The sequence below is a fragment of the Malaclemys terrapin genome, chromosome 1 (genome assembly GCF_027887155.1).
Source record: "Malaclemys terrapin pileata isolate rMalTer1 chromosome 1, rMalTer1.hap1, whole genome shotgun sequence".
Classification (NCBI taxonomy): Eukaryota; Metazoa; Chordata; order Testudines; family Emydidae; genus Malaclemys; species Malaclemys terrapin.
In genome coordinates this window covers 28,015,245-28,034,416 of record NC_071505.1, presented here as the reverse complement: position 1 = coordinate 28,034,416, position 19,172 = coordinate 28,015,245, and the positions used below count along the sequence as shown (strand labels likewise).

Genomic DNA, 19,172 nt, shown 5'->3' with positions numbered 1-19,172 from the left:
TCATTTATTCACTCTAATTTAAGGTTTCGCGTGCCAGTAATACATTTTAATGTTTTTAGAGGGTCTCTTTCTATAAGTCTATAATATATAAGTAAAAATGTAAATTAAATAAGGTTTTTAAAATGTTTAATAAGCTTAATTTAAAATTAAATCAAAATGCAGAGCCCCCCGGACCGGTGGCCAGGACCCGGGCAGTGTGAGTGCCACTGAAAATCAGTTCGCATGCCACCTTTGGCACGCGTGCCATAGGTTGTCTATCCCTGGAATAGATAATAAGACAGTGAATATCATAAATTCATGGTACACCCACACCTTGAATACTGAATGCAGTTCTGGTTACACTGTCTCAAAAAAGTTATATTAGAAATGGAAAAGTACAGAGAAGGGCAACAAAAATGATCACGGGTGTGGAACAGCTTCTGTATGAGGAGAGAGAAAAAGACTGAGACTTTTCAGCTTGGAAAAGAGATGACCGAGGGGGGATATGATAGATGTCTGTAAAATGATGAATGGTGTGGAGAAATGAATACAAAGTGTTATTTACTCCTTCACTCCATTCACATACCACAAGTCACCCAATGAAATAAATAGGCAGCAGGTTTAAAACAAACAAAAGGAAGTACTTCTTCACACACTACACAGTCAACCTGCGAAACTCATTGCCGGGGGATGTTGTGAAGGCCAAAATTATAACTGGATTCAAAAAAGAATAAGTTAAATTCCTGGAGGATAGGTCCATCAATGGTTGTTTGCCAAGATGGTCAGAGTTGCAATTCCATGCTCTGGGTAACCTTAAGCCTTTGATTGTCAGATGCTGGAACTGGGCGACAAGGAATAGATGACTTGAAAGTTGCCCAGTTCTGTTCATTCCCTTTGAACCATCTGGCACTGGCCAATGTCGGCACCAGGCTAGATGGGCCATTGGTCTGTCCCAGTATGACCATTCTTAGGAGGAGGTTGATTTTGAACAGACTCTCCTGGTTTGGAAAGCCTTTCACAAAGACAGACATAGCTATATTTGAGACCTGCTATGAGAGCCTGGTCCTGGTGGGTATGTGCACTCTGACACCATTTATCTTAGAGTGAGAGGCTCCATAGTCACAAGTAATGGTGAGCCATAATGGGTGCTATTTGCTTCCCCTGCACATCTTGCTACAGTTCATCCATTCTCCTTTCTTTAAAAAAAAAAAAAAAAAAAAAAATCTGTTGAAAACAGTATCTTTTCAAAGATGTTTTTCCCTTTTGCTTTTCCACTTGGCTTTTACAATATTTTTTACCTGCTGCAACCTTTCCTGCTGCTGGCATTAGCACACTCTCTGGTTTGATCTTTTGATTCAGACTGGACTAAATCCTGCAAGATGTTATGTGCTCTCAACTCCCATTGACGTCTGGGAGGGCTCTACAGCCTGGCTATAATTCAAAGAGAAAGAGAGCGATTACTGATTACCATGTCCTATATCTTGCAGGGCTCTGTTTCTTCACTGATTAGAAGAGAGTGCCTATAATCCTGGGTGTGGGACTTGAACAATCTAAGAGACTAATTCTCTGCAGAGATTGGGCTTGGGACAGACTGCACTAGTAACCTTGTGACATGTAGCTTGATATTATGTGATCTATTAGAATATTATACAAACAGCTGGGACACTTAAATTTGGGAGCCGGATTTAGAGCTTTAAACTCCAGGCTGATGGAGGGCCTGCAAGCTGGATAGGACGGGGTGATTTCCTCTATCTCTTGATGGTAGCAATGGTAGATCGAGAGATCTTTTAGACTGCAGTCCCAGAGGATTTACACACTCCTTTGTTCCAAGCAGAAATAGGATGCTGTAATTCATGCCACCAAGGAAAATTACTACATGGGATAAGAAGAAAATTAAAAAGAAATTTAATAATTTTTAGTTGTATTATAAAAATGGATTTAGCATCTTTTTTACATTTTTGGCAGATCATTACCCAGCTCAGGAAAACCAGATGTCCCTTGTTCTCTGTACATGAAAGAACTACAGGGCTTCATAGCAAGAGTCATGAGCGACTACTTCAGACACTTCGAGTGTTTCGACTTTGTCTTTGACAACACAGAAGCCATTGCTCAGAGAGCAATTGAACTTTTTATTCGCAATGCCAGTCTACTGAGACCCCTTGGTGAAGGTGGGAAAATGCGACTTGCTGCTGACTTTGCACAGGTAGATTTAACCAGGGCTGGCTTCCGTTTTGTTTGTTTCCCTCTTTTAATGGAAACATGTAGATACTTGGTAAATAAGCACTTTTCCCCCCCTTTGAAGCTGCCTGTTATCTATACAACTTAATTGGGTCTGCAAGTTTTCATCCTGTGAGAAATTGAATCTTGAGAGATTTATCCTCTAAATAATCAATGAGGGCCCTTCTCATCATAAGGCAATTTCAGTAAAACCCTATACAGGTGCATTGAAATTCATCAGCATTTTGAAACTGTTTAATACTGAACAATATTCTTCAGTGCTAGATCCATCATTTGCTACCACTCCCCCCACGCCACCTCCCTGTAAGATGGTTTTCCTTTCTTAATTGCTTTATGTCCCACAGTGCCAGCACTGATTATGGTCATGGACTGACCTAGTTTGTACTGTAGCATACAAATAAACATAAACAGAGTGTGAAAGGCCTGCATCTTACTGTGAATACTGAAAGAATGACAATGTTGTCTGTGTTTCTGCTGGTGACATAGTCAATTTCTCTGTTTCATATTTTTTGCCTTAATGTATATTTGACTGGTGAACTAAGCACAATCAAGTAGATAATTCCAGTTTCCAGTGAGCTACTTCCTATTTTCAGATGAAAGCATCTTAATAGCAATACAGTGAAAGTGAACCTGTTAGGGAACATAACACAAATATTCAGCACTTTGTTATCCTAATTCTAGGTCAGTTTCAGGGTATTGGTCCTTATTTTCAAAGCTCTAAGGTGCAGCTTAAGATCCAAACATCTCAGAGACAGCCTCTGCCTCCAGCTGCATTCAACAGGTGCCTTGGCTGACATAGCTGACGGTCAAATCCAAGAAGGCTGGTGACAGAGTGTTTCATATAGAGCCCTTAATTGTGGAATTGGCTACTACTAGGGAACAGGTGGGACCAGGTCTTGTGGCCTTCAAGGCTCATCCCTTCATCAAGCTAAACTGTGTAAATGCCTCAGCCACATGCCGCTGAATAAACCACCTGGATTCACCGACTAGTTTGTACCATCACAATCCTTCAGCAAGGAAGTTAATGGGAGATTTTCCACTGACTTCAGTCGGAGCAGGAAAGGGGTCAGAATGACCTAAAATGTGGGGCGAGGAGGACAATTGATTCCTTCTCCTGCATAAATATTGATGTACTTCTTAAATTCAGTAAGTATTTATATCTGATGTTACAGTATAGAGTGCTTTATAAATATATATTATTATTATGAAAATACCCCCTTTCTTTATCTTTCTAAATGCATCTTTTTTTATCAGTCAGGTTACAGTAAGAGTTGCCTATTATCTAAAAGGCAGTGGTATGTTGTTACCTCAGTGTGAGGGGGTTTACACGCTGTCTCCCACTGTGTTATCTGTATTTACTGAATGTGCAGTGGGATGAGTTCTCTGATCTTTGTGCTTTTGTGCTGCAGGAGAAGATTTTAAACTAGACCTACAATTGCTTGGTTCTGAGTCCTTCCTCTTTCCCTGTCTAGTGTTCCCTTCCTCTCCTCTTTCCTCCCCCCTACCTCCTCTCCCTGTTTAAGTTGTTCTTGTAACCAGAAATAGCTGGATGCTGGTCGTAGGCTGGGCCTCCCCTGCTGCTGCTGCTTAGTTGCTGTTCAGCTTTTCTGGTGGCAGCGCTTCCAGCCCAGCTAGCGAGGAGGCCTGGCAGGGGCGATCTGATATACTGGGCCATAGAAAACTTAGTGTAAAAATAAAATGCTTGGTGCAATGATACTCTAGTATGGATCTCTCCCTTCTGTTAGCATTGCAAGCGGGGGGGAAGATCAGCCCTACCACTTATCAGCAGTCAGTTCAAGTCCTCCAGTATATATATCACCAGTGAACTGAGAACCTCTATACAATCCCCACAATGCCATATAAAATTGTTGCGTTATAAAATTGTGTATTATAGATGCTCTCTGGCACTTTGGCTAATTGTGTGACATGCTGTCAGATATGAGCACTATCAACATGAAATGTTCTGTAACACTCAAGATGCACCTTAATGCCTAAAAATATTTGCAATGATGCAGGATTACTGTCCTATATTGTACCACTTATTGGAATTCCTATGATTTAAAAGTGTGACAACATTCGAGGGTTGAATTGCCTGCAATTCATGCTGACTTAGAACTTTTATAGAAGCCATCTGCACAAGATCCAAGAATGGGACTACTGATAAGTTAACTACTGTTCATTTCTGGAGCAACGTATTTGGTTAAGGTGGAGTTTTTGAAAAAATAAAAATCATTCACTACCCTGGATGCGCTGCTAAGCTTTCCTTTCACTTTTAGAACTAGTTAAATTGGAAGTGGTTTTTCTGGGGTCAGTCGAGCCCTCTTAGATGACATTTTCTTGACATTTATATTTCCAATGTTGTATCAGCTGGGCACTGGAGAACCTTTTGACCTGCTCATTACTAAGAGTTTTGTTACTTTGTAACAAAACCAAGGCCACTCGGGTTACAGTGACCTCCATGGATCTTAGACACTCTTAGATTCAAAAATATGCTTTAGACTCATACATTGCCCTTTATATGGCATGCAACTCTAAATGATTGATAGAGCCAGTAAAGCAGAGAACGAAATTTAAACACTACATATTCTGGAATTTATTTGGAAGGAACAAGGATACCTCAATATTTGGGCATAGATATTGATAGTCTGCTGAGATAAAGTTTCTAAACTCATAAGGAATAATGTAAACATTAATGAGAATAAAAATAACAATTGCACAGACACAAACTAGGCTAAAAATTGCAAGGGCCATCAGTCCTCATGCTACACAACATAAACTGATCACCTGATGGAGTCAGACAAAATTTTCCTTCCCTTTAGGATATAATATAACATAGTTAAGTGCTATGTACGTATACGTGGTGAAGCATTTACAAGAGACCACACTAGTTAGATAGCCATCCCAAACATAGTGGTTACAATTGTTTTCCACCATTATTGGCGCAACCAATTTTTCTTGATCCCTTTATGATTCATTGTAGTTATAGTTCTATAAATCTTCTATTTATTGTGCAGTTTTTGTTTGTTTCATTGTATTTCTAATTCTTGTCCAATGCTCCAAGGGTTGCTACAGGCATCGTAAACTCGGCTGACATTCTCTATATTCTGTATCTTGTCCCATGGAACATTTTGATTTGGTTGAATCAGTATTTTCTGATTGGAAAAAAAATGTTCTAATGGAAAAATTTCAACCAACGCTAGTTTTAAACCTTTTGATGCATCTAGTGATATTACTCCATTTTGCTAAGGTTTCTTTAGAATTTTGTGAAAGTCTTTGTGCATTTAGTAGTTCAAATGAAGCTGGAGTTTATTGATATTATGGAATTATACTCATCGTAGATAGGAGACAAGGAGCAGTATTTATTTTTAAGATCGCTATGCAGCCCATAAAAAGGATTTGACTAGATTCGTAATGTTTAAGAGATTGTTTTGAGTATTAAATCAGTGTGGAAGGAGACTCTGTTAATAAGATTAAAGACCAATTTTAAGTCATGACCGGTTATTCGGTAATTTAAACTAGAGTTTCAGGAATTGAGTGTAGGTGAAAGTCCAAGGGAACTATTAGTTTGTGGGGGTTGCATCTTGTTTTGTAAAGTTTATTCTTGCATCCAGTAAATCCTAATTTGGCACTGTGGTGGGGTATATAGAAACCACATGCTGGGTCCAAAGGGCTTTAAAGGCAGTATTGGGTCCAGGTAGGCTTGCTCCTACAGGCCTGATGAGCATGCTCTACCTGGAGGAGTGGGTTAAAAGGAGCTCAGAAACCCCGGAAAGGGATGGTGGACAGGCTGAAGGAGAGAAGAATCCTTCTTCATGAAGTCAGACAGAAAGTGGACCCTGAGAGATACTGCCTAGGGGCCATACCCACTATGCAGTGTCTTCTCTGGCCACCTTCCACTTTGAGAACCAGCAGGTCTTGCAGGCCCTGCTCATTTGGACTTTGTGAAACTATTCACTGTTTGGACTATAGGGGCCAAGTCCCAAACTGAAGTAGCACATAAGTGGGGAGTAGCAGGGTGGCAGATTTAGGTTGTCTATGGGGAGGAACCTGCTGGGTTTACTTCCTACAGTGTATTGACCTGGGACCCAGTGGAGAGAGAAAGACCAGGTCCCCCTACCACGCCCTACTAAAGGACAAAGGCCTAGATGCAGTGGGGAAGCCCAAATGCTCCTGGCCTGGGGCAGGAACCAGGCACCACTACCATCCCCTCTGACAGTGAAACAAGGGATTGGAGGGCAGGTGCACTAATCACTAGGCCACCTGGCCCTCCAAGCACCCTATCACAGGCATTAGAAATGATGGGGATGCACTGTGATCTTCATAGCCAATTATTCTAAAGGAGAATTGAATAATAGGAGGACAGTATGGCCCCTCTCTTTAGTGAAATAATCAAATAAAAAGATGGTGTCTGTTCCATAAAATAAATGATTATTGCAAAGTCAGTGCTAGTAAATACTAGTACAACCGAGATACTTTTTTTCTACTGGTTAGCCTGTGTGGGGTGGGAAATGGGTACACTGAAAGACACTTAACCTTTCTGTGCCCCACTTTAGCTGTAAAATGGTTATTTATTAGTATATTTAGTTATATCACATGCCTGGTGAAGCTTAATTAACATTTGTAAAGAGATTTAAGATCTTCGGATCAAAAGGGGCCAGATGAGTGCAAAGTATTTTTATTTATGCAAGAAATCCTTCCTTGCTCGTCTCTTATGATGGAAGCTAAGGAACCATTAACCTTTAATCAGGGTTGCAGTGCAGAAAGGCAAAAACTAGTTGGACTAAAGTATACTTAATGTTTGATGCTCTCTCTTTCTAGAAGAAGGAAATTATTTTTAGTGTGCAGTATCTTGGAGGTGTTTTCACAGCTGAAAAATTTACTTTAAATACTTATTGTTTTAGAATTGTTATGTGGTGGGAAAATTCAATTCTACATTCCTTCATGGTCAGCTTTTTTCATATAATTTAGAATTCTTCTTTGAGTGATAGTCCCTATCTGTATTCCAAAAGTGGTGCGCATCCACACCATGCGCTGGAGCTGGAAGTTTTTCAGCAGCAGTGTCTGTTGACCTGCATGGTCACCTTACATCACCACATGCTCCTTGTGAGGTTATAAGAGGCTGTGCGGAGCAATGTGCCCTTAGTCTCCCTCTTACCACATGGTTGAAGTTAGAATCCTCTCTTCGCACTTGTAGCCTCTACAAGAATGACAGTCCATTGTAGGTAGATAGTTATTCCTGCTTCCATTTTCTTATTTCTGTAAATAAATTAATTAGTTAGTGTATATAGTAGCCCCGTATGGGGCCTCCCCGATCCCTTTGGGGGATTATGCCCCACATCCCAGGGTTCAAGAACTGCACCTTATGCCCTTGCTCATTGTCCATGAGCGACGAGCACACGTGTTGTCTCTACTGCCTGGGCAAGATGTACCTTGTCGCCCGCTGCGATATCTGCAAGTCCTACTCATCAAGGACCAGTGACGCTTGACTTCTGCAGCTCTGCAAGTTCCTCATGGCAGAGGCACGCCGGCCTCATGTGGAATCTGATCCCGAGCCATCAGTGCCGACAGTCACTGCCCCTCGCCAGCGGTGAGCACTACACCCTCGGCTTCATGCCTGGATCCATCAATACTGCCAAGATGTGAGAAGGCACACAAGGAGAGCCACAAGCATAAGCGCCAGCTCCATGGGTGCTCCGGAGCTGGAGCACCCACAGGGAAAAATTGGTGGGTGCTCTGCACCCACCGGCGGCAGCCAAGCTGCCCCCCTGCCCCAGCTCGCCTCCACCTCTTCCCCTGAGCGCGCTGTCCCTGCTTCTCCTCCCAGCGTTTGCCGCCATGAAACAGCTGTTTTGCGGTGTAACAAGCTGTGGGAGAAGGGCGGAGGAGCGGGAACGCGGCACGCTCGGGGGAAGAGGCGGGGCTGGGGTGGGGATTTGGGGAAGGAGTCCAATAGGTTCTGGGAGGGGGTGGAGTTGGGGCAGGGACTTTGGGGAAGAGGTTGGAATGGGGGTGGGGCAGAGGTGGAGTTGGGGCAGCGGGGCGCGAGCACCCACCGGCGCCAGGAGAAGTTGGTGCCTGTGGCCGCAAGGGATCTCATGAACACTGCAACAGATCCCCGTTGCAGACTGCTGCGATGCACTGTGTTTCCTCCCCAAGCCGGGCTTGGGCAGGTGAGATGTCACATGATAACCTCACAGGGCCACCCCCTCAGGGAGAGGGCAAGGTGAAGCAGAAGCGAGATCTCCCGGCATCGCCGGCTCCCACGATGACTGAGGATCACCATAGCCCACCAGTGCATGCTCCTCAGCCATGGCAGGATTCTCTGTGGTCCATTCCGTATACCCCTCCTCGGTTTGGCCGACAACCAGATGTGCCCTGGACACTAGGCCAGACGGATCTGCTGGTCCCCACATCCCACCTTGAGGTACCTGCTGAGTGAGTCTGCCATGAAGTTCTGCACCCTTGGGAGGTATACCGCATAGGGCACGATGTTGTGGCAGAGACACCAGTTCCAGAGGCGGATGGGCTCCATGCAGAGTGATCGGGATCTGGTGCTATCCTGTCTGTTTATGTACGCCACGGCGGTAGTGTTGTACAAGAGGCATACTAAAGGCCATCCCTCCATACAAGGTTGAGGCCTCTATTCTATCTACTGGGCCACATGCCCACCTATCCATGAAGGTCCTCTTCCTGGTGGCCATCACCTCTGCCTGGCAGGTCAGTGAATTAGCAGCCATGATGGCTGACCCCCTGTATACAGTTTTCCATAAAGACAAGGTCTCCCTGTGTCTTCACCCTAAGTTCCTCCCAAAGGTCATTTCCGAGTTTCATTTCAACCAGTTCACCCATCTCCTGGTCTTGCATCCTAAACCACCCGGCACTCTTGCGGACAGGACGCTGCACTCCCTGGATGTCCAGAGGGCACCCTTCTATATGGATAGGATTTGTGCCTCTCCATGCCTCTTCATAGCCATTGCAAAACAGTTGAGAGAACAGTCCCTCTCCTTGCAGCACATATGCAGTTGCAGCTCTAAGTGCATTACAGAATGCTATGCGTGCTCCAATGTGACGCTGCCCAGCAGAATCACGGAACACTCCACATGGGTGCACGCGACCACCTCTGCTTCCCTGGCAGACATCCCTGGCTCAAGATCTGCCATGTGGCAACATGGCGCTCTGTCCACACCTTCACAGTGCGCTACATCATCGACCACTGAGCAACCACAGACATGACCATAGTATGTGCCATCCTGCAGCATCCGTTGCATCCTCGCACCCATCTCAGAGCTGATCACTGCTCTGTACTCACCTGCATTTGGAATACATATAGAGGCCATCACTTGAGGAAGAAGAGACAGTTACTTACCTGTAACTGGAGGTTCTTCGAGAGGTGTGGTCCCTATTTGTATTCCAATACCCACACACCTTCCATTCTGCTGTGGACTCTCTATGCAGTGGTAAGAGGGAAACTGAGGGCATGTCGCATGGAGCATGTGGTGATGTAAGGCGACCATGCGAGTCAACAGACAGTGCTGCTGAAAAACTTCTGGCTCTGGTGCATGGTGGGCATGCGCACCACGTCTGGAATACAAATAGGGACCACACATCTCAAAGAACCTCCATTATAGGTAGGTAACCTCTTCCTCTGCTCTGCCACTAATATTTGTTTCAACATTCTCTGCTGCTCAAGTGCTAAAGAAAAGCATTTTTAGGTAATGTTTGAAAACTTGGAATTCTTTAAGGCAGGAGGAAAAGTAGTTGCTGAAATATTTTCATGTTAATATTTTCCAGCTGAAAAAAGAAACTTTTAGTAATGAGAGGTTTCGCAAACTCCACAGTAGTCACTGAATAACAACTTCACCATGGAAGATTGTTTAAAAACATTCATCAGTAGATGCATGCTATATGTGGGCGTTGTATTAACTTCACCTTTAGGTTGCTGAACATAATCCACTCAGACAAGACAATCATGTGACACCGTTTTTTACAATATAGCTAGCCAGTGAATAGTGCAACAAATAATAGACCAACTATAGCCATGGGCTGCAACAGGGTCACAGGGCGAGGGTAATATAAAACAGACTTTTTAAGGGTTAGATGTTCACAGCATGCAGGAGTCTCTGAGATCAGACATAAATTTATATAGAAGTTGACCAGGAATCTGTAAGTTTATTGAATTACATAAAACAAAATAAAACTTTAAAAGCACTGGATTTTGGCCAACATTAAAAGGGTTGGGAGGCAATGGTAGGTCTTGTACCATCACTGGCATCCCACATCCCTCTCAACACGCATATTTGAGGGTCCTGACTGTTCAAGGCCTAAACAGACTTGCAAGCTATACCAGCTTCTGCTCCAGGAAATTCCCAGAGCTTGTGCTAGCAGATCCATGAGAGTGGACCCCATGGACTTGGGATGTTTGTTTGGTGCTTAATGCATGGGAAAGCCTATCTTCTCTACCTCTCAGCTCTCACAAGGTTGCAAGACCAGCTTATACTCATTGATTTTAACCCCAACTGTGAAGCTAATTTAATCTGGGCATCTGACCTCCCAAAATTGTGACCTGGGGAAAAAAATAAAAGAAGGAACCAAAAATGTGCCCCATCCTTATGTTTTTAAAGTCCATAGCACATTGCTGTGTAAGAGATCAGACCCTCCCAAAATACACGAAGCCCTGCAAATGCATTATACAGTATAACTGTGCATCTCAGCACATTGGAAACAGTAACTTTAAATCATAATATATCTGTTATAGCTAAACAAGGTGTATCTATAAGCAGCTATAGGAAGGAAGATTGATACAACTGCTGTTGGTAGGACAAACAGAAAGATGTTTTCTCCTACCAGCCAATCCCAGCACCTGAAAAAAGTATTGGGATTGACCAAGGGCAGCTCTTCTGACAAAAGCCCTTCCTCAGTGGCTGAAATGAGTGTTGCTGCCATCCAGACTATTCACAGGCCCTGCTCCAGCACCTGTTATCGTGGCCAACAGCAATCTTTATTTAAAATATAAAAACTGGACATAGTGTGAATACAAGAATGAGGAGACACACCCCTCATTGCAGAAATATGCTCACACACTCCTCATTGAAGAATCTAATGCAGTCTAACAAATAAAAAAATCAAATTAAAAAGCACAGTCTTTTACTCCTCTGAATTTAACTGAATACATCAAGGTACAGTACAGACCCTGTAGTGCTGGAGATCTAGAGAATCTGAGTTTGTTGTTTATGTGTATTTTTACCAAATTAGTTTCACTCTATTCCCACTTTGCATGACTCAATTCTAGAGTCTACTGTAGACTTCCAAGCTTACAAAGAAATATTTCTTTGGCAACTAGTGTTTCACGATGCAGCCATCTGCTGCCTTTTAAGTTTGTCTAGTTCTGGCAATAGTAATAATTAGAATGAATTATTATGAATAGTAGAATGAATAAAGGTTGACATTTAAGGGACAGAGTATTCTAAAGTAAAGTATGTTCTTTCAAATACTTAAGACCAAAAAATATGAATTTAGGGACATTCCTAAAGCTTATATAATATAGAGAATTGAAATTTGTTTTAATGAATGTAAGTGTTTGGCTTTGCTGTAGGAAACAAAAGTACAACTAAAATCTTTCCACATTATAATCCACTTTGGGGGGAAAATGTGTTAGGAAAAGGCGGAATATGAGGTCACCTTTGTTTGGTTCCCTTCCTTGTCATAAGGAGCAGTTTGCTCCATATATCTTGATTTTCAAAGGTCCAAACAGCAGTTAGGTGCCTAGGGTGGAATTGTCTAAAGCACCTAAGGGTGCTCTCTCATTGAAAGGCAGATGCTTTCTCCTACCACCAGCCAGTCCCAGGAACTGGAAAGATGTGCTGGGGAAATCTCACCCTTAACCCTGTTAACTTTCAGTGAGAGTTAGATGTCTGTCATTTGGACCTTTGAAAATCCCCCTGTTATTACTACTTTATTCTATCAAAACTGCCATGCTTTCTTTTATCATTTTCACTATGGAGAAATGAACCTGTCTGAAAGTATAAGCACAGTTTACCATGCCTACTTTGTTCTCTCATGCTCACAGTAACCAAGAATCCCGCATGTACAATTAAATGTTCTTTATGAAATCTGTTTGTCAGCATATGATCTGATGGTTCTGTTTCAGATATCAGTACATGATTGGAAATAACAAGAATATTAAAGGCCTTGTTATAAATGTCTTGCCACCAGTGAAGCTAGTTCAGTAATGTTCTTTAAATAAAAAGAAGAACAGGAGTACTTGTGGCACCTTAGAGACTAACAAATTTATTAGAGCATAAGCTATGCATCCGAAGAAGTGGGCTGTAGTCCACGAAAGCTTATGCTCTAATAAATTTGTTAGTCTCTAAGGTGCCACAAGTACTCCTGTTCTTCTTTTTGCGGATACAGACTAACACGGCTGCTACTCTGAAACCGTTCTTTAAATAGTGTCTGGTTGTTTGCACTATCCTGCTCTGGCTACTCAGTTTTAGCTTTGCCCCTTTGAACCTTAATTTAATTGTATGTTACATGGAAATAGAAAGAATCAGCCAATGAAAGTCAAATACAAGTGTGTGATATCTGAATAGTCTTTTAAGTTAGTGATTTAAAAATTTACTTAGACAGAATTAAGTTGCCATCCCACTATTGTTGAGTTCCACCTTCTCGAATGGCAAAAATGAAAATTCATCATGTTTGGATAAAAGCGCTCTGGCTGCAACTTATTGGTATTGTGGGGGTTCCATATTTGTATTTCAGTGACTCCATACAATGTTTTCTCAGTTTACTAATACACCTCTACCTCGATATAACGCGACCCGATATAACACGAATTCAGATATAACGCGGTAAAGCAGTGCTCAGGGGGACGGGGCTGTGCACTCTGGCAGATCAAAGCAAGTTCGATATAACGCGGTTTCACCTATAACACGGTAAGATTTTTTGGCTCCCAAGCACAGCGTTATATTGAGGTAGAGGTGTAGAAACATTGTGTTTTCAACTTCTGTTTTATTAAACTCTAAAATCTGAAAGTTAATTTGTTCTTTTTGGCTTATACATCCTCACCATTAATCAAGATTCTGCAGCTGAAACTCAGTTCTCTGTACTCTGTGAACAATGTACACACCAGAACAGAGACTAGCTCACTCTCCAAAGGCAGTAAGAGTTTCACAGTGCTAAGTGTTTAAACAAAATTACCTTATTTTTGTTACTGAAGGCAGCAGAGATCACTCAGAGCAGATTGTTAAGAAGTTATCACTTTTACAGAGACATTCTTTTGACTATGACCACACTTTAATGTGTGTTAGTGACAATAGGTCCCAGCAGTCGTCTTCTAATTCATGTAGGCTTGTGCCCAAGTCTTTTGTGGGGATGTGTGTTTTCAATCATAAATCCCTTAACAAGCCCTTTCACCAGAAGGAGAATCAGCCACTTTTGTCAGGGAGCCCTAGATCTGTTTCCAGTAATAAGGCCCCATCAATAGGATCACCAATGTCTGTCTACTATCCCCTTTGTTTCCAATCTTAGCCCAGATTGTGGGATACGGGGAGAACTTTACTCCACCAGTAAAGATGAAACGTATTGAGATAAACAACACACCAAACTCATTGGGAAAGTTCATTGTATCTCTCACATAATTGCTCCATGAACCAGAAAGTCTGTAGCCAACATAACCACTGCCTGCTGCATGATGGTTGTGGTGTTGCAAATAAGAGATCAAAAAAGCCCTGGCCCAGTCAATCTGCCGTGTGGAGAAAATTTCTTCCTGACGCCAAACATGGCAATTATTGATATGCTGATGACCCGTCCCACGACCACTACTTATTGTTTATAGACAAACCAATTAGATGCAGAGCTTTGCATTTGGGGACATTTTGATTTAAGTAAAAGTCTTTTTATTCTTCAGATGGAGTTAGCAGTGGCCCCACTCTGCAGGCGAGTGTCTGATCTAGGAAAGTCTTATAGGCTGTTGAGGTCATTCAGGTAAGTTACAATCAGAGGATCTCTAGCAATTGGTAATGTGGCCAAATAATATTAAATTAATTTCCTACTTATTGTTGCTTGTGATTCTAATTAAAAACCTTCTGGCAACTTCACACGCAAATTAGCAACAAATTAGTGTTTTTCCTTTTAATTTTTATTCATACTGTAACTACAATTTGGTGAATTTTGTCATGCTAATGTCAGCTAAATTGTACCTTCTTGCATTGTATTTGATGTTAGTTCTTATGATAATGAACTGTGTAGTCAGACCGAGGGTTTTCATAGAAAGATAGAACTTGCATTGCAATGTTGGGAGATTGTTTAATTAAAATAATACGCTTCTTGTACAAATGATCACCTGCCAAATTCTGCATTACAAAGCAATGATGCAAAGCGGCAAAAAACAAATGAGATGCATAGGCAGAAATAATTCTCTCTCTAAAAGGCCTAGCACAGTATTGGCACGCTATAAATAATAATATTCTAAGATGTATCTTTTTCCTTTCTTTTCATGATTATATTGTGTAACTTGTGCTTTTTCCAGACCACTGCTGTTCCAGACTAGTGAGCATATTGCCAATAGTCCAGCTGTGGGAGATATTATTCCATTCAGCATTATTCTTCAGTTCTTATTTACAAGATCACCACCTGAATTAAAATCACCATTCCAGGTAATCAGGTCAAGCCATCTTCCTTTTTGAAATATTCCATTAATAGATTAACTCTGCTATACATCAGTGCATCTGCTCTAATTAGCTTTTGTTTGAACCCACATTCAGGATACAGTTTATTGGTTCTGTTATTATTAGTTTGTGGCGAGGATGCTCAGGTCACTGGTTTTATATTTTGGTTAGTTTGTAGAAGTCAAAAACAAAAACAAAAAACCAATCATCCTGCAGATAAGCTATACTGAATTGGGTTCACAATTTTTTTTTTATTCTCCAGATAAATGTAGGAGTTTTCCTGGTGTTCATTTTAGAGCTAGCAATTCATAACTTAAAATATGGCCATGAAAAGAGTTTTGTTGTTTTCTTTTATGTTGTTAAATTCTTCAAATCTGTCGTTCAGTGGAGATGGAGGAAAAATTCCCTGTAAGAATTCTAAGTGAATCTACATCTTTGTGTCATCTAAGGTTTCTTAGATGAGAGTAGGAGCGCCACCAGTCTTTCTGCCGCCCTAGGCGGCGGAAGGTCCCGCCCCAAAATGCCGCCCCCCACAGAGGCGGCGGAAGGTCCCACTGCCGAAATACCACTGCAGTCACCGCTCCCCAAATTGTAGTGCCCTAGGCGACGGCCTAGGTCGCCTAATGGGTTGCGCCGGCCCTGGATGAGAGACTGTTTATTTTTATTGCTGATTAGCAGTTGTGATAGTGATGAACCAGCTTCTCTTGTCTTTAATTTAGTTTGCCTTTGTGTCTGACAATTGTGCATATTTCTTTGACATTATAGCAAATATCTTTTATATACCAGTGTTTAATGGGTTTGCCAATATTTCTGTGTATCAGAGAGCAGAATGGTCCATTGCCCGTTATTCCCAATGGCTTGATGACCATCCATCTGAAAAGGACAGACTCATTCTCATAAGGTAAAAACAATTATTCTCCTGTTTGGATGTATTAACCTGAAGTAGTATTTTAGCTGAAAAACCAGGATTGCTCTTGTGAAGTAAGATGTGAGCTGTAGGGGATTTGTTCCAAAGAGTGTCACGTTCTGCCCATCTTTAGAGGTGAGCTGCAAAGAGTTTCCCCAAAAAAACCCACCCCAAAATACTCCTTAGTTAAATTTTAAAAGAGGGAAAATGCACACAAAGTGGTTTAGGAATGTAATAATCACTATATTTTCACAAAATTACCTCCTTAATATCTTGAGAAATCTAGGTTCCAGCCTTCCTGCTTCCGATGCTAGAAGCGAGTGACATCACAGCCATAAACAAAGGGAATTAAAACAGGTGTTCAAAATGGAAAACTTTTGTTTATGATAGTTGTGGTATCATTCATTCTGCCAGAGAAATCATCAGCTCAGGATCTATAGGAGGTAGTAACTGTCTCAGATTTTGTTAATATAGTGCACTAATGACATCTTCCCATAATAGTTATGGACTTTTTCCTGATTTAGAATCTTAGAAAAGAGTTTTGCAGTTTTTTTCAAAACCTGCAGTTGACCTTTAAGAAATGTAATAGAGAAATTCAACAACGGTGCATAGCTAAGGAGCTACATATTTCTGATTATTCTATAAACTTGCTTCTACCTATTGATCATCACTGGATCAATTATCCAACATGCTAACAAAATCTACAAGTCATAAGTCCTGTGTCCTCTCCCTGACTTGTTTTCACCTATTATTATAGACTATATAATTGACTATATGGGGAAGCAGTGAAACTGATTCTGTACAAAATGCTGTCCAAAAAGTGCATAAAGAAAATAAATTGGAAAGACAGAGAAGAGTACTTTTCAGTCTCCGATCTTTTTCGGTTCCAATAATCTTAAAAGTTATGTGCAGCAATGGTAGTTGAAACACATTCAGACACAATGGGACCTTTCAAGTGATGAGTCCCTTGTAGCAGGTGTTTTCAGAACTCTAATAGTACTGGGAAATAACTCTTTCTTGACAAGACCATGCAAACAATTGACCATGTGACTTCATAGTATCTGAGCCTTGGGTCCTTTTGGAACACTGGATTCATTATAAAATGCTACTCAGGGGCAAAGGTTAACATTTGATTTGTTTACGTTGCATATGACATGCTTACAAAGGCCTGACAGTGGCACTGCAGCCTGTGCTCAGTGGAGGATGGGATGGGAAGTGCTGCATTTCACGGCCCTGCAGGACTTCAAATGCAGCTAGAATCCCTCCTGGGGCTTCAAGGGATGCATGATGGAGGAGCATGTCAGTTGAGCTGGCTCTTTGTGCTACGCCACCTCCACTGATTCACGTGAAGGGGTACTGGGGCTGTAGCCTTGCCTGTCCTTGCCCCCTTTTGGGAGTCTCTTACTGCTATTGGTGCTAGCCAGGACAATGCTCCCACCTCTGCACTAAGGTGCCTAGCCCCTGCAGGGAATCCTCTTGCAGGGCTGCTCACAATCTAGCCCAATGTGATTAGGAAGCAACATTGTGACTGTGTACTTTTGTGCGTGGACATTCCAATCCTCTGCTGAAATTATAATGGCTGGCATTTAAATTTCAGCCAGCAATATTTGTGTTGAAAAGAAATACTTATCTACCTATCCTTTTTAAACAGAAATTAAAATATATAGTCAATAGAAGTCTGCTGTAAATATTTATACTTCATTAAGCTAATGATAGCATACAGAACAGATACAGGGTACTTAAGAGAATGGCTGGTTGATGTATTTTAGTATAGATTTATTTCATAAGCATCTGTGAGTTATTGTCATGTGGTGGCTCACGTAAAATTGGAATTAGAATTTGGAAACTAGTGTACAACTATTAAACTGTTCTCCTTTTCTTCTATGTTACACCTTATTATATTTGATTGCATTTAGAATATGTAAATGCTAAGTGACTCTATCTGCATCGTTCCTCTCAGTGTGCAACGGCAGTCAGAATGCTAACAGAATATTAGGAACCATTAGGAAAGGGATAGATAATAAGACTGAAAATATCATAATGCCATTATATAAATCCTTGGTACACCCAAACCTTGAATACTGCATGCAGTTCTGGTCGCCCTGTCTCAAAAAAGACTTATTAGAATTGGAAAGGGTACAGAGAAGGACAACAAATGTGATTAAGAGTATGGAACACCTTCTGTATGAATTAAAAAGACTGGGACTTTTCAGCTTGGAAAAAAGACAACTAAGGAGGGATATGATAGAGGTCTATGAAGTCATGAATGGTGTGGAGAAAGTGAAAAAGGAAATGTTATTTACTCCTTCATATAACACAAGAACCAGGAGTCACCAAATTCAATTAATATGCAGCAGGTTTAAAGCCAACAAAAGGAAGTACTGCTTCACACAACGCATAGTCAACCTGTGGAACTTGTTGCCAGGGAACTATGACAGGGTTCAAAAAAGAACTAGTAAGTTGTTGGAGGGTAGGTCCATCAATGGCTATTGGCCAAGAAGGGCAGGGAAGCAACCCCATGCTCTGGGTGTCCCTAGCAGCCTCTGATTGCCAGAAGCTGGGCGTGGACCACAGGGAATGGATCACTTGATGATTGCCTGTTCTGTTCATTCCCTCTGGGGCACCTGGCATCGGCATTATCAGAAGACAGGTACTGGGCTAGATGGACCATTGGTCTGACCCAGTATGGCCGCCTTATATGTTTGTATTCAACATCTAAAATAAATATGCAAAATATGTCTCTTCACGTCTTAAATAGAGGAGTCTTTTGAAGTCACACATTGGCTGATATGAATGTAATAATGCAGTTTGGCTAAAAAAAAAATTAGGTTTTCTTTTATCTAAAATCATGAAATCTTGAGGGTAGGTTGTAGTTCTACAGCACTCCCGCCACTGCTGAAGCATTATGGGGTGATGATCACTTAGGGTGAAATCTCGGATCCATTTAAGTCAATGACAATTGACCTAATTGGGGCTGGGATTTTATGTATAGATGAGATTTTCAAAAGCGTCTAGGGCAGTGTTTCTCAAATTGGGATTTGTAGACCCCTGGGGGTCCGCGATAATGCAGTTAAACATTATAAAAACAGAGCAAAATATAAACAAGTCAGTGTATCATCATAAAAGCATCAGGGGAAGAGCAATCAAGACAAAAACTACTCTGACAAAAAGCTGGTGTTTTTTTAAATGGGGAAGATAGGTGCCCAGGATGAGCACGCTACATACCAAAAGTACCAGCCAAAAGCATGATTCCCTGCTGATCCATAGAGTGATGGTGAGGCCCTACAGGGGAGATGGTATTATTATACTGTCACCAGCCAGGGCAAGGCTTTTGGAGGAGGTGCCTCTCCATTAAGGGCTTTCAAAGTCAACAGAACCCGCTT

The 19,172-nt window shown here is 41.6% G+C and overlaps 1 protein-coding gene across 1 annotated transcript in view; it reads left to right on the top strand.

The window, feature by feature from the left end:
* Positions 1-19,172, top strand: part of COG5 (component of oligomeric golgi complex 5) — a 329,906-nt gene that overhangs the window by 290,518 nt on the left and 20,216 nt on the right. Inside the window, exons 18-21 of the mRNA XM_054018595.1 lie at positions 1,945-2,182; positions 14,123-14,199; positions 14,744-14,870; positions 15,704-15,783. Of these exons, the coding sequence (XP_053874570.1) occupies positions 1,945-2,182; positions 14,123-14,199; positions 14,744-14,870; positions 15,704-15,783 (522 nt within the window). The remainder of the gene's footprint in view (positions 1-1,944; positions 2,183-14,122; positions 14,200-14,743; positions 14,871-15,703; positions 15,784-19,172) is intronic.